Source organism: Rhinatrema bivittatum, chromosome 12 (assembly GCF_901001135.1).
Source record: "Rhinatrema bivittatum chromosome 12, aRhiBiv1.1, whole genome shotgun sequence".
Taxonomy (NCBI): domain Eukaryota; kingdom Metazoa; phylum Chordata; class Amphibia; order Gymnophiona; family Rhinatrematidae; genus Rhinatrema; species Rhinatrema bivittatum.
Window position 1 is genome coordinate 79,128,062 of NC_042626.1, and position 13,390 is coordinate 79,141,451.

At 44.0% G+C, this 13,390-nt stretch overlaps 1 protein-coding gene across 1 annotated transcript in view; it reads right to left on the reverse strand.

Moving 5' to 3' along the window:
• ARHGAP23 (Rho GTPase activating protein 23) overlaps positions 1-13,390 on the reverse strand; it is a 389,525-nt gene that overhangs the window by 180,625 nt on the left and 195,510 nt on the right. The window contains 2 exon segments of the mRNA XM_029573609.1: positions 13,278-13,316; positions 13,318-13,336. Of these exon segments, the coding sequence (XP_029429469.1) occupies positions 13,278-13,316; positions 13,318-13,336 (58 nt within the window).

The window sequence follows — 13,390 nt, forward strand, 5'->3', positions numbered from 1 at the left end:
TTTTTTTTTTTGTACCTTTTTTTTTTTTTCCTCTTTCCACAGAACTGAGATCTTGGGTTTGCGTTATTGGAGAACTGGAGCTTTAACAGACTCTGTTCTGGCCTTGTTGGTGAAACAATCTGTCTGCGACATTAAAGGAATCTTGAGGACAAGTTACAGTTTGACTTTTGTGCCCTAGCCTTGATACTATTCCACCTTTTTGCTTTTCTTTTTCAGAATGATAATTTGATCTGTAAAAGTCACCTGCTTTTGCTCAGTGGTTTATATTACAAATCGACTCTCTCTAGGCTTCCCAGCCAGCTCGAGAGGAATCATCGCACTGCCCCACTTTTCTCCCACCCTCTTGCAGTATAAAAAGCAAGGACTGCAGCACGGCAGTGACCACCTCTTATTCATGGCTCTTTTCTTCCCTAGTGCTGTTCTGTAACTGATCTCCAGGTGCCAGTATCTGAAAAAATGCACAAGTTGTCTCTCTCCCTTGGCTTTAGGGACACTTGCAGTTGTGCTCAACCCAAGACCATTTCAAGTCCCTTAACTCAGTCCATCGAGACATTTTGGCCCAGTCCTTGTATTTACCGTTCTGGGATTTACCATCGTGCTTCTGTTGGCATGGATTGCTGGATGCTTGGAGGTGGGAGATGAATGCTTGGGATAGACTTAGTGTATGATGGATTGCAGTCAGTAAACACGTACGAGCAGGAGCTTGAAAGGTAAATGAAACTCATGTTTCACAAGCAGATTCCTGACCATAGGGACCTTAATATGGATCGTGGCACGGTCTTGTAAAATAGTTTTGCTTTCTAAATTATCCCTAGGGTGCCAATATTTTACGGTTACATATCTACAGATACTTCCGGAGTTAGATACTGCCGGAGTTAGATTGGCCTCATTACTTTATTAGGGTAACGCGGGCTATCAAGGACGAATTGAAGGTATGGGAGATATTTTTGGAGGATTTCAACGGTATATGCAATAATGCCAGATCGGGAAGTAACTAATAGGGAACTGGAACTGTTTTCCGATGCAGCAGGTTTGTCAGGGTTTGGGGTTTATTTTCAAGGTAAATGGCGTACCGAGCCATGGCACGAGGACTGGGTGGCAGAGGGCATTACAAAGAATATTACCTTCCTAGAGTTATTCCCCATAGTTGTGGCTCTGGAAATTTGGGGTGCGGAGCTTAGCAATAAGCGGGTCATTTTCTGGGTGTGATAACCTGGGGGTGGTACAGGTAATCAATCGGTTGTCAAGCAAAATGCTTGATGGTTTCGGTGTTGTTGCAACGCGCTAGTAGGCTTGTGTCCTGAGGCTGAACGTGAGTGTTACCACAAAGCATGTTCCAGGTGTTGAAAATGTTATAGCTGATGCCCTTCCTCGTTTTAAGTGAGAGGTCTTCAGATCATTGGCACCAGGAGCGCTTTCGAATGGGAAGCAGTGTCCAGAATACCTTTGGGAGCTAGGAAAGAGAAGCGTGGACACTAATAAAAATGTCGGTAGTACCTAACACTTGGGCAGCATATATTGCTGGGCATAGGGCATTGATGGAATTTTTGAGGTTTAAAAGGAAGGAGCAGGGGAGCAGTGGGGGAAGAAGCAGTCGTGGATTACATACTATGGGCTAAGTCCAGGGACTATTCGTTATCCACGGTTTAAGTCGCATTCAAAAAAGATCTGAAAACGTGGCTTTTCTTCCAAAGCCTACCAAGACAAGCAAAGAATACTCAACAACCAAACCAACAACAGACCCTCCAACCTGAACCGAAACAGACCCTTACCCCTCAAGCAACTGACACCCAGATCACCTAATATCGCCAAACATTGACAATCCTGATATACCTCTGTGATATACTCCCACCACCGATTGTACAAATACCATTATTCTCACTGCCTATTGTAAAAATACCATTAACTAATTGCACATGTATCTTAATCTATTTATGACCCATGCACCTCATATGTAAATTATCATATACTGTTCGAACCATGTAAACCATTGTGATGGCGATACCGACGATAGTATATAAAACCTGACAAATAAATAAATATATAGATACAATTTAGCAGGGGCTTGCCTTCTTTGTGAAGCTTAGGGGACGGAGGAATCCGGCTTTAAGTTTTCACGTGAAGCGAATTTTGTATAGATGGGCAAAAGAGCGGGGTTGGGAAGGGGATAGGAGACGACCCATCCAATATACAGATTTGTTAAGGATGGCAAGGTACTTAGAGCAAGTGTGTTGGTCGACTTTCGAAGCTCTGTTGTTTAGAGTGGCCTTCAGTCTGGCCTTCTTCGGAGCCTTGAAAATCAGTGAGTTGGTAGCGAGTTCTCCGGTAAATGCACATAGGGCAGGGATGATGTTTATTTATTTATTTATTTATTTATTTTAAAACTTTTTTATACCGTCGTTTAGTAATGCACCATCACAACGCTTTACAGTTAGGCATGAAAATAGGTTGGTTTGGTTCTTCTAAATTATCCATAGGGTGCCAATATTTTACGGTTACATAGTTCAATAATATACTCTAAATGGGAAATGGGTTGGGGTTACTATTTATATGATTATTAAGATAATCATATATGTTTATACTATCTTTCTAATTTAATACTTAATTATGAGCAAAATAATAAAATGAGCAATTCTGCTTTTTTTATAGGTGACTTTCAGCTGTGTGTATGTGTTCTTATTCAACAACCTCACTGTGAAAGGCTTTTTTGAGAGCCATGTTTTTAAGCTTTTTTGAAGAGTTTTAATTCTTTCATTAGTCTTAATTCTAGTGGTAATGTGTTCCATAATAATGGTCCTGCCAAAGATAGTGCTCTCTCTCTAACTTGGGTCAACTTTGCTGTTTTGACTGAGGGTATGGTTAGCAGAGCTTTATTGGCCGACTTGAGATTTCTCTGAGGGGACATGTAATCGTAGTGCAGTGGTTTAGCCAGTCGGCATTTTCGTCATTGATTAGTTTATGAATTGTGTATAGTGTTTTAAATTGCACTCTTTGTTCTATTGGGAGCCATTGTGGGTTCAAAGTGACAGCGCAAGGGTCTATTTGAAAAAGTCAAAGACGGATCAATTAGGGAGAGGGTGTTGGATTAGACTGGGCAGAGTGGGCCACGGATTGGTGTGCCCTGTAAGAAATTTGCAGGAGTAATGAGAGGATTCATCCTAAGATCCAGGGATCCTACTTAGTGCACATGGATGGCTGCCTCTGACGAGGTTTCAAATCTCAAGAGTATTAAAAAGAGTAGTAGAGGTGATGGGAGGTGATGTGAGTTGTTACACCTCACACATTCCCTTTCGTATAGGAGCAGCCACCACAGCGGTGGCAACCTGGCATGGCTGAGGGACAGATTAAGAGCACTTGGAAGGGTGGGAAATCTAAGACTTTCAGAAGTTATGTACGGAAATAAGGGGGTAGGAGGAGAGAGAAGTTGATATTAACTGGTCTTTTCTTTTGCAGAATTCATAATGGTTAATAAAAACAGGAGTGTGCTTGGGTCGTGGGCCACTCATTCATTCATTGGGTGGAGCAGAGGGCCAAAAAGCGGCCGTATGGAGAGAATCTGCAATTGGAAAGCTGAATTGGAGGATGTGCTGGAAAGGAAGAAGGGGCATGAGATAGAATGAGCTGTTATCCTTCTTGCAAAGCAGGTTAATTTATTTGGGGTCCCCCAACTGTTATTGGTGCATCTGGGCGGGAATGACATAGGATGGGATTCTTGCAGGAATTTGTTTGCAGATATGCGGAAGGACCTCACGATGATTATGAGGAACTGGCCGGAGATTAAATTGGGGTGGTCTGACATTGTAGTTCGTTTTAAATGCAGGGTTGAGCCAATTTGGAAGAGAGGAGTTAAAAAAGTAAATAGGCAGATGGAGCATTGGGTAGTTCAGCAAGGTGAGTTCTGGGTTAGGCATGGCTGGGCTTGGGAAATCTTGGAAGGGTATTTTAGAGGAGACGGGTTGCACTTATCTGATGTGGGGATAGACCTTATTTAACAATGCCTTGCAAGAAGATTTGGAGGCAGCAATTGGAGGTATATAAGGGGCCGCAATGGGGGGAACAAGGAAGCATAGCTTCTTTTTTGTGGCGGAACCCGAGCCCAAGTTGAATGTTGTTAATATATTGGATGTTAAAAAGGATATGGGGGAGGGGGGGCAGTCTCGTGCAGCTGGGGGGCTGCTGCATGAGAAGGCCGGAATGAGCTAGGGGGCTAAAGCTCAAGGCCAAGTCTTACCCTCGCTGGGTCGTGGCGGGGTAGACAACGAGGGAAGTACTTAGCTTACCACTGGGACGTAGTGGGAGCTAGAGCATAAAGGAGGGGGGGGGGGGAGGCACCCAATATTTTTTTGTCTGACATGTTGTCAGCATGATCTTTATATTGTTCGGGGATCAGGTATGTTAATAAACTGCGGCCTTTTATAAAGCCAAGAAAGTGTTGTGTTTTATTGGGAGGGATGTTAAGAGCAAGCGCAGATCTCGACTCCGAAGTTAATTCTGATTTGTGGTAAATAAGTTTAAAATCAATCAAATACCAAATTAGTACCCTGTCAAAACATTTTTGTATACCTCTTAAGGAAATAAAAATTTTAGGGATGTACTTGGACCATAGATTATCCATGGTTTCCTGCTTGTGTAAGTCAGTATTTTTAGTTTATGAATGATTCTTAGATTAAACCTTATCTGTTTCTATCAAACTTAATGATGTTGACATGCACTTTAGTTCAATCAAAGATTACTGCAATTCTATTTGGATATTACTGAAACAAATTTGAAGAGAATGCAGTTCTTCAGAACACTGCAGCCAGTGATCAAGGGGATTTCCAAATTTGATGATATATCCCTGGTGTTTAAAAAGCCTATATTTATTGCGTGTGTCAGCCATGGCAGGCCCGCAGCCAGGCCCTCTTACCCTCTGCAGCTTGCTCCAGTATCTGGCTCTACTTCCCTCACGGCTGTGAGCCGCCGTCTCCATCCTCGGGCCGTCCCCGGCGCTCCTGTTCCTACGATGGACTCCTGTGCTCTGCGGCGAGCCTTTCCGCATGGTCCGCGGAGAGACGCCACTATCCTGCCCCATGCCCCTCCCTAGGCATGCGCGCATGCATCTCTGTTCCTTTTGAAGGGCCCGTGGTGGCAACTTGGCTGCGGCCCCGGACGATGACATCGTTGAGCTCTGGTATATAAGGCCGGGCTCAGCTCGTTAGTCGCCTTTGCAACAGGTCTCCATGCGGGTCATGTACTTCGTTGCCTCCTGGTGATTCCTTCGTGTTCCTGTTCCTGGTTTGTCTTCTTCGTTCCTGTGCTTCGATTGATCTCCTGGACCCGCCTTACTGCTCTGCCTGACTAACACTACTGATCTTCTCCTGGACCCGAACACTGCTTTGCCTGACTACACTGCTGATCATCTCCTGGACCCGACCACTGCTTTGCCTGACTACACTGCTGATCTTCTCCTGGACCCGACCACTGCTTTGCCTGACTACGCTACTGATCTTTTCTTGGACCCGACCACTGCTTTGCCTGACCACGCTACAGATCATCTCCTAGTCCAGGACCTCTGCTAAGCCTGACCAAGCTACTGATCATCTCCTAGTCCTGACCTCAACTTTGTCTTACCGCGCCAGCACTTTCGCTTCTGGACTTGACTTTAGCCTTGCCTTGCCACCCGCTCTTTGATTGTCGTCTGCCCTGACTTCAGCCTATTCTACAATGCCTCTACAGTCTTAGGTCCTGGACTTGGCCTTTCAGGCTTCGGCCTGTTCTTGCTCGGGGCGTCCCCTGTCTGACTCTCGTTCCTATTGGCACCTGGGTCTTCGAGACTCCGCCTCGTCCAGTATAGACTCTCCAGTTTCCACTGTTGCTGCTCCTGGGCTGACCTCTCCATCTTCTCAACGACAACGACATACGGAGGCCCACCTAACTCCAGCCGGCCCTGGTACCCAAAGGCTCACTCGCGGGGAACGAGAGCTGGTATTGATGAAGCTCCAGCCAGCCTCCGTCAGTCAGCCCACTCCGCCTGCCGACGGTGGGGACCCGTAGGATCCCTCCTACGGGTAGCGTCACCCCCACCTCGGCCCAAGGGTCCACCTCCTGCACAACAATATTACATAAGAACATAAGAACATAAGAAAATGCCATACTGGGTCAGACCAAGGGTCCATCAAGCCCAGCATCCTGTTTCCAACAGTGGCCAATCCAGGCCATAAGAACCTGGCAAGTACCCAAAAAACTAAGTCTATTCCATGTAACCATTGCTAATGGCAGTGGCTATACTCTAAGTGAACTTAATAGCAGGTAATGGACTTCTCCTCCAAGAACTTATCCAATCCTTTTTTACACAGCTATACTAACTGCACGAACCACATTCTCTGGCAACAAATTCCAGAGTTTAATTGTACGTTGAGTAAAAAAGAACTTTCTCCGATTAGTTTTAAATGTGCGCCATGCTAACTTCATGGAGTGTCCCCTAGTCCTTCTACTATCCGAAAGAGTAAATAACCGATTCACATCTACCCGTTCTAGACCTCTCATGATTTTAAACACCTCTATCATATCCCCCCTCAGTCGTCTCTTCTCCAAGCTGAAAAGTCCTAACCTCTTTAGTCTTTCCTGGCTTCCTGTGCACTGAAGAGTCATCTTCAAAGTTCTATGTTTGGCTCAAAGCATTCTTCAAAGGATCTCTTGACTGTCTTTCTAATTTGCTGATGTCTTATCAACATACATGAAGTCTGAGATCCTCACAAAGGCTCCATTGTTACTGCCACTCTCCAAAACAAGTTTATCCAGAAGGAATAAGGTAGTCAACATTTCAATATCTGGTACCATTGACTTGGAATTCATTGCCTTTGGACATTCACCTAGAGAGTAATTATCTGAAATTTCAGAAACTGATCAAATCCTGGCTTTTTAACTAAATCTTTGACTGATGTTTTTCCGGGATTTTAGAATTTTAGGGATTTTATTATATTTCTGGCTTTAGTCTCAATATTATTACTATGATTAATTTGTTTTTCTGTGATAGTAAGTTTTGGGGGTTTTTTAATTATTGAATCTTAGTATGCAGTTTTCATGTTAACTTTGTTGTATAATTTGATGTAATGTTTTATTATCTTTCGTTACTGTATACTGTTTAAAATTTGATGTCATGTTTTTTCTTTTAAGTTACTGTAAAAAATAATTACCACCATTACCAAGAGAGGAGTAAACAAAAACAAAACAGTAAACAAAAACAAAACACTCCTAGCCATTTGTCCAACAATTGCAATACCTATAACCAAGATTCTTAACAAATCGATCACCTCTGGATTCATACCTGCTCAACCTCAACACGCCATAATAAAAACCAACACTGAGAAACCTGATCTGGACCCAACGGAATCAGCAAACTTTCGCCCAGTCCTCGAACCTTCCTTTCCTATCCAAAATTTTAGAGAAAGTGATCAACAGGCAACTCACTGAATACCTAGATGAAAATCAATTACTTTCCCATCCCAATATGGTTTCCGTAAGTACCATAGTACTGAAACTCTTCTTCTATCACGTTCCAACTCAATTCTAAAAGCATTAGATACAGGTCACTCTTACATACTTGCACTACTAGACATTTCCTCGGCATTTGATACAGTCAACCACAACATCCTCTTAACTCGCCTCTCACAATTCGGCATCACTGGCACTGCACTATGTTGGCTCAAATCTTTTCTGAACGGCAGGAAATACAGTGTTAGAATTGGCCAACATGAATCCAAACCTAAAAATCTGCTACAAGGAGTACCCCAAGGATCCTCGCTCTCTTCAACTCTTTTCAATATATATCTCACTCCACTCTGTCGTCTATTGACGAAACTGGGTCTCCAGCACTTCATTTATGCAGATGATGTGCAGATCTGTGATGTAGCACAGCCCGGCCGCTGGCAGGAGCTGACAAGCTACCATAAGCACAACAAGAATACCAGCGCCAGGCAGCAGGGGGCGCAGGAAAAGAGGAGAAGGACTACACATCCCAGCTTCCCTGAAACACCACCAGACAGGGGAGGGAAGCCGGAAGGTGAACAGGTGGCAGGCATAGAGGATAATGAGGTAGACACTGATGAGTCCATGGAGGTGATGGAAGAGGGTGTGCCCCCTTGGTGGAACTGGCCACAAAAACTCAGCTCTTCATTGTCAGAGGAGGAAGAGATGGAGGTAGGTTCAGGGGGAGAGGAGTCCTCCAGTTCATATATGGATACTGATTAAGCTGTGGGGGGGGTAAAGGATACTCCTTAGCCTAAAGGGGAAGCCCGGGAGGAGGGCTCTAAAGGGGCCTGCGGGTTAGCTCTTGTGATAGAGATAAGCATAAGAAGTAAGAGGGTTACTCTGTAATAGCACTGCTTGTAAGAGAACCGGAGGGCTGGAGGGGGATGGGACAACCCTCATGTAATGTTTCCAGGTGGTACTTTATAAACTGCTTTGAAGGAACTAGCACTCTCTCTCTCTCTGTGTCATCCTTGGGGGGATCGGGGGCTTGCTTACCCCCAACCCTGCTTGAAGGGAACTTAGGAGCCCAGCCAAACCAGGGCCAGCGGAGGCCCGGACCCCGGGATTTACGCGAGCCTGTCGAACTCCAGGAACCTTGGCCGTAGGTGGTGGCACAGGAAGGACGACGGAAGGGCGACGCCTGAGGCCTCACGGACGGTGAGCCATCACAGATCCTAATACCCATCAATGACTCCCTACCCAATGCTCTCAAAACCTGGAATACTGCACTAGCGGAAATTGAGAATCTTCTAACTGAAAATTCATTGGCTATAAATACCAACAAAACATAGCTGCTCATCATTTCGCCACAAAACAACACCCATGCTTACCCCTCTCAACAAAATCTTCCTGACCATCACATTATACAAGTCCGCAGCCTTGGGGTTATAATTGACAAACATTTTACATTAAAAAAATGTATCACTTCCACCATCAAAATGGTTTCTACAAACTTCATACTTTGAAAAGATCAAACCCCTTCTACAACCCACATGACTTTCGGACTGTACTACAAGCTACTATATTATCTAAATTGGACTACTGCAACTCCTTACTACTAGGTCTCCCAAATAACTCACTTCACCACTACAGATGCTACAAAATGCGGCTGCACGCTTGCTACTAACACGCACCGCCACGAACATATCACACCAGCGCTACAATTCCTACACTGGCTTCCAATCGCTTCAAGGATATCTTTCAAAGTGCTTACCCTTATACACAAGTCATTACATAACCAAGATATGCACTGGTTCTCTGATATTTTCACAGTACATACATCAGACAGACCAATAAGAAAAATGCACCAGGCTAAACTCTCCTTTCCTACGCTCAAAAATACAAATATGTTTCCACAAGAAAAAGATCATTCACGATAGCTGGAATCAACATATGGAACAAAATGCCCACAGATCTGCACCAAGAACCCTGCCACAAAGAAGTTTAAGCAGAACCTGAAAACCTGGCTGTTTAAACAAGCCTACAATTTATGAACACTTCCCTTCAGACAATAATATCTAATTGGCTTAACTATACCACTTCTCTACGCATGCAATGCAGTTACTTTAAATTACCTTAGCAACTCCCTTTGACCTATATACATGCAGCTCTCTTAATATTATAACTGATCTATCAATCTTCTTCTGAACCATAAATAATCTACATATCATGTTTATATTGCTCAGTATGTAATTATCTGTACTCTTAATTTTGATCCTCTGGCCAAATGCTCTTCTTTTGAATTTATTTGATATTATTTATTTTCGAGTTTAATACTGTCAGCTATTTACCCTTTAAGTTCATTTTATTGCTCTCCTATTTTATTTTATTTAATAGTTTTAATGTTTATGATCTATGTATCCTTATTTATTGTTTTGGATTTAAAGCTTTTGCTAAGTTAATGTTCATTGTAAACCGAGGTGATGTTTCCATACGTGCCGCGGTATATCAAAACCCTTAAATAAATAAATAAATAAATAAATAAATAAATAAATAAAATAAACTTTTCCTGATCCTGACTGAAAATAGTCAGAAGCATCTCATCTTCTGCTTTCCTAGATTGGAGCATAACTGTTTGGTACTATTTTCTTCCCATGGCTCCAGGAGTCAGTATTCTTTTCCTGGTAGGACTGCCGCAAATGCTTTTGCTCTCTTTCCATTTCTGAAAACTGATTTAGCCACTAATGAGTCATGAGGTAGTTGAAGCCTATCATGACCTAGGCAGTGCTGCATGCTATATTTTACATCTATATTTTTTACCTACTGGAAGAGTTCATAAAGGAGTCTTCCAAATTTTCTTTTGAAAGTCTTGTTCTATGGACTGGAAATGTCCTGATTTGCTTCAGCTGCTGAATTAACTTTAAAACACATTGAAATTCTTTAGATTCTTGCTCTGTTTCTTCTAATCTGAAAAGAATGTCTTCTACCATCATCTGTAGGAAAAATGGATTATAGTGTGTCCTCAGGTGAAGTGGAACTTCCTTTGGGGCTCTGGAGAAGGATCTGGAAGAATAGCTGTCTTACATAGCAATGATGGCAGAAAAGGACCAAATGATCTATCCAGTCTCACAGCAAGCTTTATGGCATCTTCTGCGACATGCAGGTTACCCCCATGTTTTTCTTAGGGTAGCAATTGCTACTCCATGCAGTTATCCCCAAGCCATATGATAACCCATAAAAAATGGACTGCTAGCAATATTTTACTGGGTGATGAGCCTTCTTGAAAATTCAGACAGTGTTGCTTGACGTGCTTTGCTTATGTCTTGGTTGTAGAAACAGTCCTGAACATTTTCCCTTATGTCTGTGTATGAGTACCAAGACCTTAAAAGTCAGGGTCCATGTGGTTGTCGGCTGAATCCAATTCCTCTCCCCCCCCACCGTCAAAGCTGTTAGTTTCCCAGACCATAAAAGTTGGGGCCCTCATTGGTTGTTGTCTAAAAGCAATTCCTTGTTTCCCCTGCCACTGAAGCTGAGAGAAATGTTGCAGTTGCATCAAAAGCATCAAGGCAGCAAGTTACCCCCAGGCACCCTTTTCTTCATTTCTATCCTCTGGCCTTTAGGGATCCACAGTGTTTTTTCCCATGCCCCTTTGAATTCTTTGACTGTTTTTCATCTTCATCACCTCCTCCGGAAGGGTATTTCAGGCATCCACTACCCTCTCTGAGAAGAAATATTCCTGATGTTGGTTCTAAGTCTTTTCCAATGAGTGAAGACACTCAGAATCCTCAAGAGAATTTGGATTGATCAAATCAGAGATTATAATTGGTGTCTCCTTATCTAAGGTTTAATGTTTTTGTGAAGATGTGGATATAGGTTTTTGTAATAGGAGATTAATTTCATAATTCCCCAGTGATCTTCTTCAGAATAGGAAGATCTGTCTTGGAAGTAGACAACATTGACATGTACTTCCCAACAAAAGTCCCTCCACATAGGTGAAGAAAAGATTCTAGATAGGGAGGCATTGAAATATTGTAAGAGCTCTTCCAGATGATGATTCCAACTTGGGTACTGACAGAGAACTCTGTCTGATTTTGTTTACTAACGGGCGGATTTTAAATGCCCTGCTCGTGTAAATCCGGGCGGATTTACGCGAGCAGGGCCCAGGCCGCCGGAGCGCACAGAGCCCCGGGACGCGCGTAAGTCCCGGGGTTTTTTTAAGGGGGCGTGTCAGAGGGTGGGGCCGAATGACGCGGCGTTTCGGGGGTGGGATGCGGCGTTTCGAGGGTGGGACCGGGGGCGTGGCGCCGGCCCGGGGGCGTGGTCGAGGCCTCCGGACTAGCCCCCAGGTCGGATGACAGGCGCGCCAGCAGTCCGTGGCGCGCGCAGATTTATGTCTGCTTCTAGCAGGCGTAAATCGAGGGACAAAGGTAAGGGGGGGGGGGTTTAGATAGGGGCCGGGGGGGTGGGTTAGGTAGGGGAAGGGAGGGGAAGGTGAGGGGAGGGCGAAAGAAAGTTCCCTCTGAGGCCGCTCCGATTTCGGAGCGGCCTCAGAGAGAACGGAGGCAGGCTGCGCGGCTTGGCGCACGCAGGCTGCCCAAAATCGGCAGCCTTGTGCGCGCCGATCCAGGATTTTATAAGATATGCGCGGCTATGCGCGTATCTTATAAAATCCAGCGTACTTTGTTGCACCCTGCTGCGCAAACAAAAGTACGCAATCGCGCTCTTTTTTAAAATCTACCCCTAAGTGTTAGCACCGAAGGAGTCTTCTGCACCTAAAACCTCTACTCTGATTCGTATGGCAACCGAACATCTTCAGTAACAAGACTTCCATACTGATCAGGATGGTGCCGACATCCTCCGCTTCGAGATCTTGACTCCGATGGTTTCCGCACCAGGAATCCCCTCATCAAAGAGGATGGCACCATTTTCTGCTTAGAAGATCTGAGCTCCAACAATTCCACACCAACATCAATGGTGCTGAAGACTTTTGTCAGGTCTTCAGTGCGATGCTTCTTTGAAGATGGCACCCAAGGATTTTTGATGCTTTAATTCAGCATGGTGTCTCTTAGAAGACTGCAAAATAGCTATATGTTTCTTTTCTGTACCACAGAACTTGTGGAAGAACTTGACCTCTCTACTTTCCTTGAGACACTGCCTTATCCTGGTCTGGTCTCTTGGAGGAGGAACGAAGGGGAAGAAAACCTCACATTTAAGCTTCATAGTTCTAATATTTAATGGCCTGAGGGGGCATCTTAACTGCATATCCCACAGAATGAAGAATTATGAAATGGATCCAACATATGAGGCAAGGTTATGAAGATCGAAGATGCCTGATTTACATTTTACACAGACTTTTAATGAGGCTTCCCCAGCCTAGGGGACTTACTGGACATCCACTTTTTTGGCTCAAAAACAAAACTACTCACTACAATAAAGAAAAAAACAGTCACATGAAAAATGTGGCGGCGACAGCTTCTAGCAGAGAGCAAACTCACACATCTAGATGCTTCAAAGGAGTAAAAAGACTGAGGAGGGCATGTGTTGTGGCAGCAGTGTGGAGTTCCTGCAAATGCTCCAAAAGACTTCTAATTCTTTCAGAGCAAAGATAGAGCAAATTTGCCATGACAATGTTGTTTAGATGATGTCACCCACCCACTTGTGTGGTTGTTTGTTCCTGCTTGTCCATAGAAAACCCAAATATCAAGCTGCAGTGCTGTCAATAAAAGGCCTGGAATATCCCCAATGCAGCAATTCATAGTGAAGGTGTCCAGTTTCTTTCTATGGTGCCTACATCCTCAATGTGATTTTCCGCCTCTGAAAATACTCACGCCATCAGTGAAGAAGCTCCTCAGCATGCGTAAACTCGGCAACACGGTTGGGTAGTTTCCTGAAAGCAAAGATCAAGCAATTAAGATTTGCCATATTGGGTCCAGAACAAAGA